This window comes from Gracilinanus agilis, chromosome 1 (assembly GCF_016433145.1).
Source record: "Gracilinanus agilis isolate LMUSP501 chromosome 1, AgileGrace, whole genome shotgun sequence".
Taxonomy (NCBI): Eukaryota; Metazoa; Chordata; class Mammalia; order Didelphimorphia; family Didelphidae; genus Gracilinanus; species Gracilinanus agilis.
In genome coordinates this window covers 223455001-223471882 of record NC_058130.1, presented here as the reverse complement: position 1 = coordinate 223471882, position 16882 = coordinate 223455001, and the positions used below count along the sequence as shown (strand labels likewise).

Here is a 16882-nt window from a genome sequence, read left to right as displayed (position 1 = left end):
GCGAGTATTGCAACTTCTAGAAGTAAATAAGTTTGTCTTAGAGGTTTGGACCAGTGATGAACCCAATAGTAGTTGACTATAGGCTGTAGGCCCAGATGTTAGGCCTTACCTGCAGTATGATGATTGTTACACAATCTGACTGCTTTCTTCAAAGGCATAAACAGTAAATTGGTTTATTTCTTAGACACAGGATGGGCTAGAGGATCAAGGGAGCCAAGACCCTAATCTTATCTCTCTAATCTCCCAAATTTTCAGTTTCTTGATGCTCCTTGAATTACTCTATATCTTTCTATTAAACCCCCTCTATCTACCTTACTGAGCTATTTGATCCTCAGTGCTATTAATTTGAAGATTTATAGTTTATCAGCAGCAGATAGAGTGAGGTAAAATGAGGAAATCACCCTCTTGGGCCTGACCCCAAAATGGCTCTGACCTCACTCTCACAGACAGTTGGTCACTGGGCTCTGATAGGGTTCTTCTTAGTTGGTATAATTCCCTGTGGCAATAGATCTCAGTGAAGACAAGGTGGACAGGATATCCCTCTGATGGCTCAATGGATGGATAGTTGAATCACAGAAACAGAATCAGTGGCTTCCCAAGAAAGACAGATAACTCCCTCTTGGTCAGACCAACGACAGGAAGTGCCCTCTTTGAACTCCATAAAGAGACAGGAACACTCCCCTCAACTGTTTCTGTGTGTTTCCTTTTAGCCATCCCTCACATTCTAGAATCCCTCCTTTTCTGTTCCATGCATGTGCCAAACCCTACACAGACCTTTGCTAAACTCCTAGCTGTCTCTCTATTCTTCAAGTCCCAAATTCTCTCCTTCCCTCTTGCTCTTCCTTCACTTTTTGAGGAGGCAAGCAATATTATATTGATTATATATATGAAGTCATGTAAAACATTTTCATGTTAGCCATGTTGCAAAAGAAAACATACATACAACACAATACATACATACACACAAATAAGAAAGAAAAATAAAGAAAGTAAAAGTGTATGCTTCAACAAGTACTCAGAGTTCACCAGTTCTCCCTCTGGGGAAGGATAGTACTTTTCATCTTGGGTCCTTTGAAACTGTCATGGATCCTCTTCTTGGTCAGAGTAGCTGTTTTTCAGTCATTTCAGTAGTGTTCAACTCTTTGTGATACCAATTGGGTATTTTGGCAAAGGTACTAGAATAGTTTGCCATTTCCTTTTCCAGCTCATTTGACAGAGGAGGTAGAATTAAGTGACTTGCTCAGGGTCACGGAGCTAGTAAGTGTCTGAGGCCATATTTGAACTCAGAAAGATGAGTCTTCCTGTCTCCAGGCCCAGAACTCTATCCACTGAGCCAGCTAGCTGCCAACATTGACCATCCTTAAATATTGCCATTACTGGGTACAATGTTCTTCTGGTTCTGCTTACTTCATTTTGCATCATTTTATACAAGACTTCCCACATTTTCTGAAACCATTCTGTCTATCATTTCTTATAGTACAATAGTATTCCTTCACAATCAAATACTATAAATTATTCAGCCATTCCCCAAATGATGGGCATCCCCTCAATTTCCAACTCTTTGACCCACAATAAGAGCTGTTTTAAACATGTTAGTATAAATGGGTCTTTTTTTCCTTTTCTAAGAATTTATTTTTCATATACTGAGTTAATTCCTATATATTCAGGAAAATGACTGTATTTTTCTGTTTGGGATCTGGGTAAGAGATATAATTTAGTCTGTTACTTTTTGCTTTTTTCTTTGTCCTTGAAAATCCCAAAGAATGTCTTCCTTTTTAACAGAATTTGGTTAATAAATGAAGGTGACAAGGGTTCTTTTCTAGTGGATATAACCTGTCTGCCTATGGACATGGGGCAGGGTGGATAGTCTGAAGGACCACCCCTTAATTATTTATCACTAATTAAATATGCCTTGGGATGTTCAAGGGAGAGGCTCAATAATGAGCTAAAATTTTTATCTATCAGGAGGCCTGAGACAGCTCAAGTCATTCTTGGTATAAGAGAGCCATAAAGACCCTATATCACTTTATTGGTTTTGATGCTGGCCTAACCAATAAACTTTATATAATCAATAAACTTATATTCTTACTCAAAAATCAATCTCTTGAGGTAACTTTAATCATAACACTCTTCTTTGATCTTTTTGTGACATAGACCTAGCACTGGTATTGCTAGGTTAAGGGCGATGCATAGTTTTATAGTATTTTGGGAAGAGTTCCAAATTGTTCCCTAGAATTGTTGGACTAGTTCTTCACCAACTTCACCAACACTGCATAGGGTCCTGATTTTTTCGATATTCTCTCCAGCATTTGTCATGAGCCATGAGACTTCTGGTGTCCTCCCAATATAAGCATGCATCTCCTTTTTACAGATAAGCCTCAGAAGGTTGGGCTAAATAGCAAATAGGGGTTCAGAATAGTAAATTTTCACGATGTAAGATGAGCTATGGCTAAGGTTTAGCAATTTTTTGTCAAATTGTGAGTACCTACCCCGAAAGCTTGAATCATTGGTTTTATCAAATACTAAATTCCTATGGTCTTTTAATAGTATATATTGTGATCCACCACTCTATTTCTTAGCCAGTACCAGGTTGTTTTGATGATTATGGCTTTGTAATACAGTTTGAAATCTGGTACTGCTAGACTGATTTCCTTCACCTTTTTTTATTGTTTCCCTTGATATTTTTGAACTTTTGTTCTTCTGGATGAATTTTGTTATCTTTTCTAGTTCTATAAAGTACTTCTTTGGTAGTTTGGCACGACAGCAAATAAGTTAAATAGAATTATACATTTTAATATATTGACTTGACCTACCTATAAGCAATTACTATTTTTTTTCTCCAGTTGTTTAGACCTGTTTTTATTTGTGTGAAGAGTGTTTTGTAATTGTGTTCTTTTAGTCCCTGATTTTCTCTTGGCAAATAGTCTCCAAGTATTTCAGAATGTGAACAATCATTTTAAGTGGAATTTCTCTCATCTTTTCTTGGTGGATTTTGTTGGCAATATAGAAATGCTAATGACATGTGAGTTTCTTTTATATCCTGAAACTTTGCCAAAGTTGTTGATTATTCCAAGTGGTTTTTTAGTTGATTTTCTGGGCTTTCCTGGTATACCATTTTATCATCAGAAAAGAGAGTTTTGTTTCCTCGTTATCTATTCTTATTCGTTCAATTTCTTTTTCTTTCATTGCTATAGCTAGCATTTCTAATACTGTATTGAATAATAGTGGTCATAATGGACATCCTTGCTTCACTCCTGATCTTATTGGAAAAGCTTTTAATGTACTCCCTTTACAAATAATGCTTGCTTTTGATTTTGGACAAATACTCTTAATCATTTTTTAAAAGGCTGTATTTATTCTCATGATTTTTAGTGTTTTTTTAAAATAGGAATGGGTGTTATATTTTGTCAGATCTTTTCTGTTTCTGTTGATATCATATGATTTTTATTTTTGTTATTTACATGATCATTTATGCTTATAATTTTCCTAATATTAAACTAATACTGCCTTCCTGGTGCTAATACTAATACCACTTAGTCACAGTGTATGATCTTTGCAACAAATTGTTATAATTTCCTTACTAATATTTAATGAACATTTTTTGCATCAGTATTTATTAGGGAAATTTGTATATAACTTTATTTCTGTTTTTGTTCTCCCTGGATTAGGTATTGAAACCTTATTTGTCATAAAATGAATTTGTCATAAATCCTGCTTTAATAGTTTATCTATTACTGGAATTAATTATTCCTTAAATACTTGGTAGAATTCACTTGTAAATCTGTTTTGTCTTGGGGATTTTTTCCTTAAGGAGCTTATTTGTGACTTTCAATTCCTTTTTTGAAGATAAAGATACTTAAATATCTATTTGGTCTTCGGTTAATATGGACAATTTATATTTTTGTAAATATCCACCTATTTCACTTAGATTATCATTTTACTAGCATATATTTGGGCAAAATTGCTCCTAGTTAATTGTTTTAATTTCATCTTCATTGGTGATGCATTCAAGTCTTTTCATTTTTAATGCTGGTAGTTTGGTTTTCTTTTTTCCTTTTTTATTCAGAAAATTAAACAATGGCTTATTTATTTTATTTGTATATTTTCATTGTATGTTTTTTTAGAAGTAGCTTTTTTCTGTATTTGCTTAAGTCTCAGCCAAGATCCAAGCCATAAGTAATATCTCCAGGTGGGTTATTTAGCATAAAACCAACTCTTAGTTTTATTAGTTCAGTAGTTTTTTTACTTTCAATTTTATTAATAATCTCTCCTTTGATTTTCATGATTTCTGTTTTGTTATTTAATTTGGGATTTTTATTTGTTCTTTTTTCTAGTTTTTAATGGCATGGCCATCATTGATCTACTATTTTTCTCTTTTATTGATGTATGTATTTAGGAAAGGTTTTTTAAATGATTTTCTAAATGCACAAAACATAATGTCAGGAAACTCTAGTCTCTGAGGCATACCAATATTTATTTTGTGATAAGTCTTTTGAAATATTTGTTGAATTGGACTCATTAAAGGGCACAAAGATTATAGAAAATAGAGTGATTGGTGAGTTCAACCAACCAGACCAAAGGAAGTCCCTTGATGGATGATGGAGAGTCCCTTGATGGGTGGTGGTTATAGCTGTAAAATTAAAGTCCTATTGGTCCCCCAACAAAAAAAATTGTGGGAGAAAGAACATTGGAATTGAAGTTAGTGGAACTGTAGTCAAATCCCAGCTTTGTGCCTATGTATTGTTAAGGCAAGTTAGTTCATATATTGAGATGTCTGTTCCAATTTTAACATGAAGGGGTTGGACAAAATGATGTCCCAATGTCTCTCCAACCCTAAATTTCTCTAAGTTCTATGTGTTATAGTGAAAGGGGGGTAATTTTCAAATGCTGCCAACTAGGCAGAAAACTTTTGTCTTTCCTCTGTTCCCTTATTGGCCAGTCATATTCCAGATTCTTGAGTTTACAGGATAAACATCCTTTGGGTGAGATGTAACTGTTTTGAAAGATGTATTGTTGCCAGCTTTGATAGCCAAAGGCTTTAATCCCTGCAATAGCATTTTGATCTGCTTCTGGGTTTCAGTCCTAAGTCTCTCATACAGATGGTGAACCTCTTTCCGTGGCAGTGAAGGCCTGGCTGCCATGCCACCTGAGGTGCTAACATGTCCAGGTTGGGAAGGAGCAGGTCACACCTCATGTGCCATTTAGCTGTGGGGTCAGGTCTTTAGTGCTACTGTACCTCCAGCCTGAGCAAATTAGGGAATCTAAAAAAAAAGGTATATTGACTATTATATTAGCCTAAAGACTAAGCAGACTAATATTACTACAGTTCATATTTCTGGTTACTTGACCATCTTGTTAGGGCCAATATATTATTGTTCTAGGTGTTTATCCATCAAGACATTTTACTAATAGTTTTATAAAAATCTGATTGCTGATATCCAAAACAGTTTGATTTCACTTTTCAGGTGGATCTACTTGCAGCCTCTCCTAACCTTTATAAGACAGATTTGATGGTTTTGAGACAATTAACTCCCTCCCTCCCCACCTGACTGCATACTGCACCAGGATCATTTTAATATTTTTTTATTTGTTTTTAGTATTTCCCCTTTGGTCTCTAGCTGGACAGTAATGCATTTGTTTATTTTAATCTTTTTTAAATGTCAAAAATAATTTTCATTAGGGCCTATTGAGTTTATATCAGTTGCTCCTGGATATCTTTCTCCTTCTTCTTCCTTTCCTTTCTCCTGACTCTCTATCAACTCTTACTTAAAAAAATTAAAAAAAACAATCCTTACCTTCTTTCTTAGAATCCATTTGAAAGCAGAAGAGTGGTAAGGGCTAGGCAAAGGGTTAAGTAATTTGTCCAGGATCATACAGATAGGAGTTGTCTAAGGCCAGATTAGAACCCAGGTCCTCTTGACTCTAGACCTGGTGCTCTATCACTGTGTTACCTAGCTGTACCAATTTACCTTTTATTTATTTATTAATGTGTTTGTTTTTTTTATATTTTATTTCTTAATTAAAAAAAATCCACATAATTTCCACATTTTCCAAAGTTATATGATCCAAACTATCTATCTCCCTCCTTTTCCAACCCCTCCCAGAGCTGGCAAGCAATTCAATCTGGGTTATACATGTATTATAATGGAAAACATATTTCTATATTGTTTATTTTTGTAAGTGAATAATCTTCTAAAACCAAAACCCCAAAACATATCCCCAAATAAACAAATGAAAAACTGTAGGCCTTTATCTGCATTCCTACTCCAACAGTTCTTTCTCATATCAACGTACTCTTTTAAAGAAATAAGGAAAAATAATCATGACAGTGAGTGCAACTGACAAAATATGCAACATGTTGCTTCCAAGTTCCTCACCATAATGTAAATGAGATGAACTCACCCATAAAATGGAAATAGAGAGAATAATGGATTAAAAACCAGAATCCTACCATATGTTGTTTATAATAAACACACATGAGGCAGGTAGACACAAACAGGTAAAGGTAAGGGGCTGGAGCAGAATCTATTGGGCTTCAACTGAGACAAAAAAAGCAGTAGCAATTGTGATCTCAGATAAAGCTAAAGCAAAAATAGATGATTAAAAGAGATAAGGAAGGTAATTACATCTTGATAAAAGGCAGTATAGAAAATGAAGAAATATCAGTACTTAACATATATGGTCCAAATGATATATTTTTAAAGGAGAAACTAAAGGAGCTTAAGGAGGAAATAGACACTAAAATTGTATTAGTGGGAGGACTCAACCTGCCCCTATCAGAACTAGATAAATCTAACAAAAAAAAATTTAAAGGAGTAAAAGAAGTGAATGAAATTTTAGAAAAGTTAGATTTAATAGGTATCTGGAGAAAACTAAATCAGTATAAAAAAGAATATACTATGCTATTCACATTAAGAGAAAAAACTATGGGAGTAGAAATGCAAAAGCAAAACAAATGACATCACTTATTACATGTATATATGTGATCTGGGGTTTAGGCTTTTAACAATTGCTCTATAGCAAAAATGAATAATATGGAAATATCAAGTGGTAACATTTGTACAACCCAGGAGAATAGCTTGTCAGTTCTGGGAGGGGGGAAGAAAGAGGAGGATGAAATAAAATGAATCATGTAAGCATGAAAAAATATTTTAAAAAAGAATATACCTTCTTTTCTATAGTACATGGTACACATACAAAAATTTACCATGTACTAGGGCATAAAAACTTCACAACCAAATTCAGAAAAGCAAAAATAATAAATATAACTTTTCCAGATCATAATGCAATGAAAATTATAATCAATAAGGGTTCATGGAAAAGCCAAATTCCTCACCTTTTTGAGGAAAAGAGGGAGGTACATTTCATTCTCTTTTCTATGGGACCATTATTGGTTTCTTTTCTATTTGGTCGGCCCTATTTATATGTGTATACAGAGTTTTTATTTATCTGCTCTGTCAGTCTTCTCTCTTCACTTCAAAACAATTCATGTCTTGGCTTTTGAGCCCTCTCCATTTGAATTTCAGCTCTGATTATTAGGTTGAAGTAGCCTCTATTTATGCGTCCGTGCTTTTTTTTTCTTTCTGGTGGTTAATGGAAATGTTCATCCCAGGTCACAGACTGAGCTCAGAGGAAATAATGGCTGTAATCATTTAGGTATTGTTATCATCTTATTACTATGCATAGTTGTAGTAGTCCCCACCTCGCCACAGTCTCAGCTGCTCATCTGGCTCTTCTTTCAGTATTTCTCAGAGCTTTTTTCTCCTCATACCCCATCTTGAGTTGGCTTTGTTATTGCCCACAGAGGGGCATGGAGACATGCAACAAGCAAAATGTGGCACCTGTATTTCTGCCAAAAACTAAATGTGAAGTTAACGGGTTTTTTTCTTCAAAGCATCCCACAGAAGCCCACAATAGAACAAAGAGATATGGGGGGACTACACACTGTAGACTATTAGCCAAAATGATTTTAACCCCCTATGGAATACTGGATGAATCAAAAAATGTAAACAAGACAGCCTACAGAGTGGGAGGAATTACCTGGGAAATGGAAGAAAAATGTTCTGTTTTTATCTATCCACAGTCATTAATGTGGGCATGCCATGATTAGGGCCTTCATGGCAGTTATGAGCCAGGGAAAGAAAACAGCTTCATTTTAAGGGCAAAAGCTTTTAAAATGGAAGGCAACAAACACAACTCATATAAATGATTTGTAGTTTTATCCTAGAATCCATGAGTTAGTTTCAGGAGGTTTCTTTGAACTTGAATAGGGAAAAAAAATTATATCTTTTTTTTTTTTAACCCTTTCCTTCTGTCTTAGAATCAAATATTGGTTCTAAGACAGAAGAATGATAAGGGCTAGGCAATGGGGGTTAAGTGACTTGCCCAGGGTCACACAGCTAGAAGTGTCTGAGGCTAGAATTGAAACAAGGACCTCCCATTTCTGGGCCTGGCTCTCAATCCATTGAGCCACCTAGCTTACCTCATATTCTTATTTTCACTCACTTTTTATTTCCTTTGTAATTTCATGTATTTAATTTTATGTATTTAAAAACATTCAGGGGGCAGGTTCAGTGGATTGAGAGCCAGGCCCATAAATGGGAGGTTCTTGGTTCAGTTCCAGCCTTAGACACTTCCTAGCTGTGTGACCCTGGGCAAGTCACTTAACCCCCATTGCCTAGCCCTTATCATTCTTCTGTCTTAGAACCAATACATAGTATTGTGTCTAAGAACATAAAGGTTAAAAAAACCCCAATATTATTCAAAGAAAAGGTCCATAGGCTTCACCCAAATGCCAAAGTGGGGTGATCCATGACACAAAAATAGTTAAAAACACATTTTCCAGACCCCTTTTCTAACTGTATAGAAAACTAGGGGAGCAGCAAAAGCAGTCCCTTCCTCTTTATCACTTCTAAAGCTATAACTAGGAATTTCATCTTGAAGCAAATTTAATTGGGGAAGGGATCTCTGATGAAGGTTAAAGTAGTCTGAAGATAGGTGTAGTGGGAATTGAAGAGATTGTGGACCTGGAAATCTAGGGTGTTTGAAGAGGGTAGGAATCGGGGTCAGTTAGTTATTCACTTGTTGGAGAGGAAGATCTGGTCAGTGGGGCAGTCAATAAATATTTATTAAGGACCTACTATGGATAAGAGCTGGGGACTCAATAAGTCAGAAGAAGATCTTTGCCCTTAAGGAACTCATTGCCTAGAAAGGATACAACATGTAAACAAGAGATAGACAGGATCAATTGGCAATAATTAACAGAGAAGACACTAGAATTAAGCCTTCCTTAACTGAGATTTTAGCTGGACTTGAAGGAAGCTGGGAAGTACCCCTGGGGAGACAGCCAGTCTAAATACCCAAAGGCATGAGATGGAGTGTCTAGGGTAAGGAGTCCCTGCTCTTCTCTGCTGTAATCTTTAAGGCCCAAGGGGAGAAGGTTGAGTGTCCCATGGGCTCAGTTTTATGATGAATGAAAATTAAAGGGGAGGTAGCTGCTGAATGATGGTAGCAGACTCTGAAAGTAGAGGTACTGGTAGGGACAGGAGCCTGCCTATTCCTGTATCTGGCCCCATGCATGTGAACTGAAATATGAGAGAAAACGCCATCAACCTTGGAAATAGTGACATGAGATGGAGGGTCTTCAGGGGAAATACTGGTAGAAAGGAATGTGTGAATGGAGAACAAAGGGGAATTTGATGATAACTGAGGAAGGTTCCAGGAGTCACAAGGATTAAGAGCCATCAGCATATTACTTTCATTGCCCATTCCCCCTCCCCTCCTGCACCCCCAATCGGCACCACTCCTCACTCTCCTGCTTCTTCAGGCCAAGTGAAACAGGCCTGGGCAATGCAGGGAGATGTGATTTTAGGGTGGGACAGGGTAGCACTGAGGCTGTGTGAGGGAGCGAGCCAGTCAGGTGGCTGGAATAGATGGTGGGGGGAGAGAAGGAGGCACCCCACTCCCCAGAGGTTGGCATCTGCAGATCTTCTTACTTGGTGTTAGTTCATCTGCAATGAGATGTTAAAACATACTTGTAATAAGGAAGCGTTTCTGGACCTTTTTGAACTTCATCAGAGAAAGGACTTTGTCTTACTAAACTCTGTGTCTCCCCCAGTGCGTAGCTTGGTCCTCTGCATACAGCAGTTATTTGTTTAGTTGGTCCTACTTTCCATGAGCCCATGCACAAAGGCATGCCAATAGTGTCCATGGTTTTCTTGGCCAAGGTACCATCTTATGTTCCTGATTTCGGGCCCAGCTTCTATCCATCGAGTCCTCCAGACATTTAATCACTAACATTTAACAACAATAAGAATAAATAATTAAGAACAACATTTAGCTCTTATCCTCAAGTTTTTTGGGGTGTAATAGTAAAAGGCCCATGTAGTGTTAGCATTACCCTATTAACAGAATAAAAGAATGAAAGGAGACCTGTCCATGGTGGGGTGGAAGGAGATCTGGACCTAGTCTAGGTCAGCCTTCATGTTAAGTAAATGAGGCCTAGTAAAGTCAAGTGATTTGTCAGAGGTCACACCGTAACAAATTAGCAGTTAGAACTTGGACTTGGAAGCCTTCTGAATCAAGTCCAGGACTTTTCCTGCTCTACTCAACTACTTTTCTAAAGTGTTTCTTCTTCACTTTGCTGGTTTGTCATCCTCCAGTTTCTTAAAAGTGCTTGCTCCTCAATGTTCTGTTCTTCAGCTTCTCTGCTGGAGCTCTCACAGAGAATCAGGACAGCTGATAAATGCTTGGCTTGCATTAATAATAATTTCCTTCATCAAAGACAGAGCAGGAGCGTCGGACCTGGTTCTGCTCAATACCAAGAACATGATTACCAAAGTAGAAAGAACAGGAATATTGGGAGGAAGTGACTATTTCAGATTATATTACAAACAACAAAGAAGGAAGCAGTCAGTTTGCTGCATTGCTCTAGATCAGTGATTCCCAAAGTGGCCGCTACCGCCCCCTGGTGGGTGCTGCAGCGATCCAGGAAGGTGGTGATGGCTACAGGTGCATTTATCTTTCCTATTCATTGCTATTAAAATTAAAAAAAAATTAATTTCCAGGGGGCTAAGTAATATTTTTTCTGGAAAGGGGCGGTAGGCCAAAAAAGTTTGGGAACCACTGCTCTAGATGAAGGGAAAACAGATTTCAAAGAGTCAAAGAAAAGATAAGAAGCAACTCAAGGCCTCGAATTCTAGAGGCAAAATTGGCCCAAGAAGTTTGGGATGTTTTTGAGATGAATATTCTGACAACATAAATGATTCCAGTGTGGAAGGGAAAAACTTCCTAACCAGATCAACATAAATGAACAGAAAACTCACAGACCAAATGACGGTTGATTTTTTTTTAACCCTAACTTCTTAGAATTGATATTGATACTAAATATCAATTCTAGTGGCAAGGGTCAGGCAGTTGGGGTTTACTGATTTGCTCAAGGTCACTCAGCTAGGAAGTTCCTGACTCTAGATTTGAACCCAAGACCATTTGACTCTGGGCCTGGCTCTCTATCCACTGAGCCACCTAGCTGTCCCTCATAGTTGATTTTTAATTTTCTTAGGTGATGCAGTCAGTTCCCATGTCCCAAGGTAGAAGGTATAATAAAAGTAGACTAGCTGAGGAATGCCAAGAACTCAAACACTTCAAAACCGATCTAAATTTGGCATGTCTCACTCATAACTACAAAAAGAGTAAAAGTTGCTTCTTCTAGAGACTCTACACTTTTTGACATTAGAAGTCTCTAAGTGGAGGTTGGACAATCACTTGAAGGAGGCATTGTAAAATGGGATTCATGTATCAGATTGGACTAGATCTGTGATAGCAAACTCAAATAGAAATAAGGGCTACAGAAATGAGTAAGAATCCCTGTGGGCCACATACTGACTTAATTTTAAAATGTAATATCATCTATGTTTTATTTCTTTTGTTAAACATTTCCTAATTACATTTAATCCAGCCTGGGTTTTATTCAGGAGTGTGCAGACCTTACATTTGACACCTCTAGACTAAATTATCCCTAAAATCCATTTCGATTCTGATTTTACAATATAGCAGGGCCTCTTTATCTGCAGTTTAGGTTTCTGTTGTTTCAGTTATCCACTGTCAACCTGAAGTATTGGAGGTTGGCCTGCAGTAGTATTTTCTTCTGTTTTATATGGATATATTATATATGTATATATTTTGTGGGGAGGTGGGAGGCCCTGGAGCAAGGGGGCAGGATGGGGAAAGAGAGAACACATCTTATTGTGGGGTATGAGAAATCAGAAGGCATTATATCCATGACTTCACCCATCCAAGGTAGGTCTTCAAATGTATCCTCTGAAGATATGGGGGCCCTGTTGTGTTCCTATTCCCACATTCATAGTATGAGGAAGTAGAGGTGTCCAAATGGCCACACCACTGGGAAATCCCATGTAACAATATGCTTCTAATCTTTCTCTGAAGAGATTTTTTTTTTGACCGTGACCTAAAAATTGGTTGTGATTCTTTGTAACTCTTAAATGCAAAACAAAATGGATGTAATCTTAATTTCTATTCATTATCCTTCTCCATTTAAAAGTTTCCTATCACTCTGAAGCGAAGTTCCAATTCTGTAGCTTGGTAATGACTTGAATATAAATTTCTTTTAAATAAAGTGCAAGTCTAAGTATGCTATTTTTGCCTATATTTTTGTATATAATAAGAAAAAACCGGGGCTTGGTGAGACAGATGTGGAAAGGCTGGCTGGATCCACAGTGTTGCTTGGTGGATTAAGCTTTGATTTGAGGGGGAAATCCCTAGTTTTTATGAGCTTTTAAAGATGATTGGCCAGAAACTGAGAACCAATCTTTACACTACAACTGGAGATTAGTTTTTGTGCTAGACTGCTTTAACTAACTACATGATGGATAACAATGTTTAAAATGTCCAAGAAAATGTGGTAATTCCATTAACTTAAACTCACAGAAAAGAGCAGTGTAGGAACTTAGTTGTGGCTCTCACAATAACTTCAAGAGAAGCTAACTCAGATCAAAAATGCAGGGTAATGGACAGCCAGTTACAAGACCTGGGAATCACAGTGGCCCGGGGCCAACTCATTCTTTTCCTAGCTTATCCTCTCAGTGTTTCGATTCCCAAAGGCAAGTTTTTCTGAGACCTTCAGCATCACACAGAGTTAAGGTCAAGGTTAAATTGTTCTGGTCAGTTAGCTCAGTGGGCTTGCCTGTGTTATTATTAATGCTAATGTCAGGGCTTTGAACCCCAGATAGGGCCAGGGCATTTTGGACAGGTTAAAGAGCAGCACCGCTGACTTCATAGCCATGGGCCATGCCCACGCCAAACCCAAGACAGGTTCACCTTGCATTCTGCAGGGGTACCAGACAAGTGTTGGGTAAGAGTAACTAAAGCATAATTCCTTCTTAAAATGGGAAAAGAAATACTCTGTCTTTATAAGCAGTGCCCTCATCTACAAAGAAGGGCATACAGTTAAGTTTTCTGTATTAACAACAATGGGCAAGCAAAATGCTATCGGAAATAGAGACTAACAAGAGTTAATTTTTAATTGGGCTTCATTTCCTCAGACTTTTTCTTTCTTTTTATTTGGGATTGGTTACTCTCACAAACAACCCAACAGCCTGTCCTTAGCTGTCTTTCCTGTTTAGCAGACCAGGGAAATCACCTGGATCACATTCTTGCCCAGACGGTGACATACAAGAAATGAATCTCCATTGACCTTGTTGTTGTCCATAGCGGTATCCTGATTTTGACTCTCTGCCAGTGAAGGAAATGTGTTGAATTGTGAAACTGAAATCTGCCATAATATTTCAGTAAAACTTTCCCAAAGCTACAAGACCTGAAAATAACACTGTTAACCTTTACTTGAATTGAATCTGGGAAACCAACTCAGTTTGGGGTTTTGGGATGTGATGAAAAACCTTTACCTTCCATCTTAGAATCAATATTGTGTATTGGTTCTAAGGTAGAAGAGCATTAAGGGTTAGGGAATGGGGGTTAAGTGACTTGCCCAGGGTCACATCGGTAGAGGGTGTCTGAGGCCAGATTTGGACCCAGGACCTCCCATCTCTAGACATGGCTCTCAAACCACTGAGCCATTTAGCTGTCCCCACTGTGAGGATGTTTTAAACTTTTATGTTGACAGTCAATAAAGTTCCCAATCCCAAAGCATGAGCATACCTTAAGAACCATCTCTTATATTTGTAGAGTATCTTTGGTAGAGTGCTTTTTTAAAAAGTCTACTTTCTGTTACAGTGAAATGCAAGTTAGAGGATGAAGAGGAGCCTCCCTATCCATCATTTGAGCCAAACACCACTACTCTGAGCAAATAAATGGCATCTGTCTCTTGCATTCTTAAGTCTTAGGTGTAAAAGTCATTTGGATGCTGGCAAAATGAAGCGTTCGTTACTGGTGAACACAATTAAAACAGGTGTAGTTGCTTCTGTACAAACTTACTTTGTTTATTCTCTGGAGCTTTCCTCGGTAATCTACTCTTCCTGGGAGAAAAACACCAGGCTTGAGTTCTTGCAAACAAGACATTTCCCTTTCAGTTATTGGTCTGGATGATCCTCTCCCAGGTCACAAAACTGCTTCTGAAATGCAAGTTGACACTGGGACTCTAGAGGCCCATTCCCCAATTCCAACAGATTTTGTAATTTGGTATTATCAGTGCACTATTTTTTGGTTCTCTCTAAACATTCAAATCAGTTTTCCCACCTTTTGGGAATGACTTAGCTATAACTGAGATCTCAAACCTAAGAATTTGGGTTTTCTTTACCTGAAGCCACAGATAGTCTTTTGCAAGTATTTGTTCATTTTAAATCCCTTCATTACTCCAGGAGTTAATTTCAAAGGAGAATCGTATTTTGGGGGGTCATGACAATCCTTAACATTTACCAGAACCCACAGTAGTGCAAATGCAAGAAACCAAAGGAGGAGGCCAGAGTGAGTTTTCAGCTCAAACCATCAGGCCCAGGAATATCCCCGAGTGGTCTTTCACTTCCTGTTGAAATGAATATCAAGTCCACAGACAGTCTCAGATTCGCCCATGCCTGAGGTCACTGCTTCTGAAGGACTTGAGAAAAGCCATAGATTTTATGGCTTTCTTTCTCTGAAGAAAATGTTATTGTTAGGCCGTTTTAACAAGTTGCAACAAACGTTGTATGTAAATAGTAAAGCCTTTATTTTTTGTTAAGAACAGCATTTTGAAAATAAAACATATCTGCCCATGCTTTACAACCTTCTTAATTTGTATTCTTATATACAGTCATTTATGGTACACATTGATTGTCTTGAAAATTCTTTAAAGGTGGTTTTTGTAAGTATGCGACGGTCAGCAGCGGGGAAGGACAAGGGAGGGAGGGAGAACGTACATTATAAAACACACATTAATATATTTAATAAATATATATTATCTATCAAAAGTGAGCTTCTGCTCTTATCAGTTAATAAAAAGCACCTGCTGGGTAATCTTGTAAGCTGGTATAATAATAGTCGAATCATTTGAGTATAAAAGCTACAATGTTCCCTTTTTGCACAGCTTTTGGTTAGGCTTGAGGCACCTAACTCAGCTGTCACCCACCAAGAGACGATCTGGTCCATTCTGAGTGAAAAAGGCCGTTCCCACCCCTCCCCCATCCCCAGGACAATACAATGGTACCTTTTTCCAGAATAAAGGGGGTGCATGGAACCCACTGCTCCATCCAATTTCTCTTAAACCAGGGAACAGCCATGTTTGAAATACTGCAACATTTCATCCCAAAGTTTGGGGGCGTCATGGGGTTTCAGAATTGCTGTTTGCTGCCCCCATCCCACCCCACTCCCCATCTGCAGAGCAGTGAAAACTGGGATGACTCCAGCTTTGCACCAAAAAGGGACATGGTGGCTTTTATGGCCCCAGAGTGCCTTCTGATAACGCTGAGTGATTAGAATTTGTGCTTACAGTTACTGTGTGTTTTAATCATGGACGTGCTACTTGTAGGCCATTTTACCCAAAGTTAAAAAGCAAACACGTCTTGTTTACACAAATAATAAATGGAGGTGCCATAATAAACAGAGATGCTTTGTCACACTTTGCTTTCTGGGGCAGTTGCTATCACAGACCACGGCCAGGCAAAGATCTTTGTATGAGTCATGTGAGGTTATTAGGAAAACAATGATCCTCTCTTTTCTGGGATTACTCCTCCACCCCAAATGACAATTTATTAGCTCATTCTCCATCTTCAAACCCTGCCAAAAACAGAACCTTAAAAACACATCTGATAACTGGCTGAAATAAAATTGTCCGCGGACTATAAACACTTTCATTTTTATTGTAGCGAATGTTACTTTCCAGCAGTAGCATTTACAAAGAGAAACCACTCCTGCCATCTAGGCCATAGTCACCTTAGACATTTTGATAACAGCTTAGAGGAAAGTTACATCGTTAATGGTTCCTTTTGGAAAGTGAGACTTTTTTTGCAGGCAAATGTCACTGATGGCATTCTACAACTCCAAATGACTTCATAGAGCTGGGATAAGTAACCATTTCCTGGCATGAGAATGTGTAACACTTGTTTTTAATTGGATTAGATTGAGGCATTAGGAGATTTAAATTTTTTTTTCTTTTTTAGAATAATGGGTTCTGCATGCAACATCCTACACCCACCCTTTTCCTAACATCCCCCCTCCCCCAAATATGTAAAATTTCCAAACCATCTAATAATCACCTTCCCAAACACACATCAAGGGCTAAAGTCAGGTGTCTGGTTGTCTAAAAGCAAGCGCATGCTCCCAGGGCTGATATTGGAGATGAGATATGATGGGGGCAGGCACTCTCATGCCATGCTTTCTTTTCACATGCATGGCACAAAGGGAAATGAACTTGCAAAGGGGGGAAAAGAAAATAACT

The 16882-nt window shown here is 37.9% G+C and overlaps 1 protein-coding gene across 1 annotated transcript in view; it reads left to right on the top strand.

Annotated features, from left to right (window-relative positions):
• IQCK (IQ motif containing K) overlaps window positions 1–14437 on the top strand; it is a 172902-nt gene extending 158465 nt beyond the window's left edge. Inside the window, exon 9 of the mRNA XM_044660353.1 lies at window positions 14248–14437. Within this exon, the coding sequence (XP_044516288.1) occupies window positions 14248–14324 (77 nt within the window). The 3' untranslated portion in view covers window positions 14325–14437. The remainder of the gene's footprint in view (window positions 1–14247) is intronic.
• The last annotated feature ends 2445 nt before the right edge of the window (window positions 14438–16882 follow it).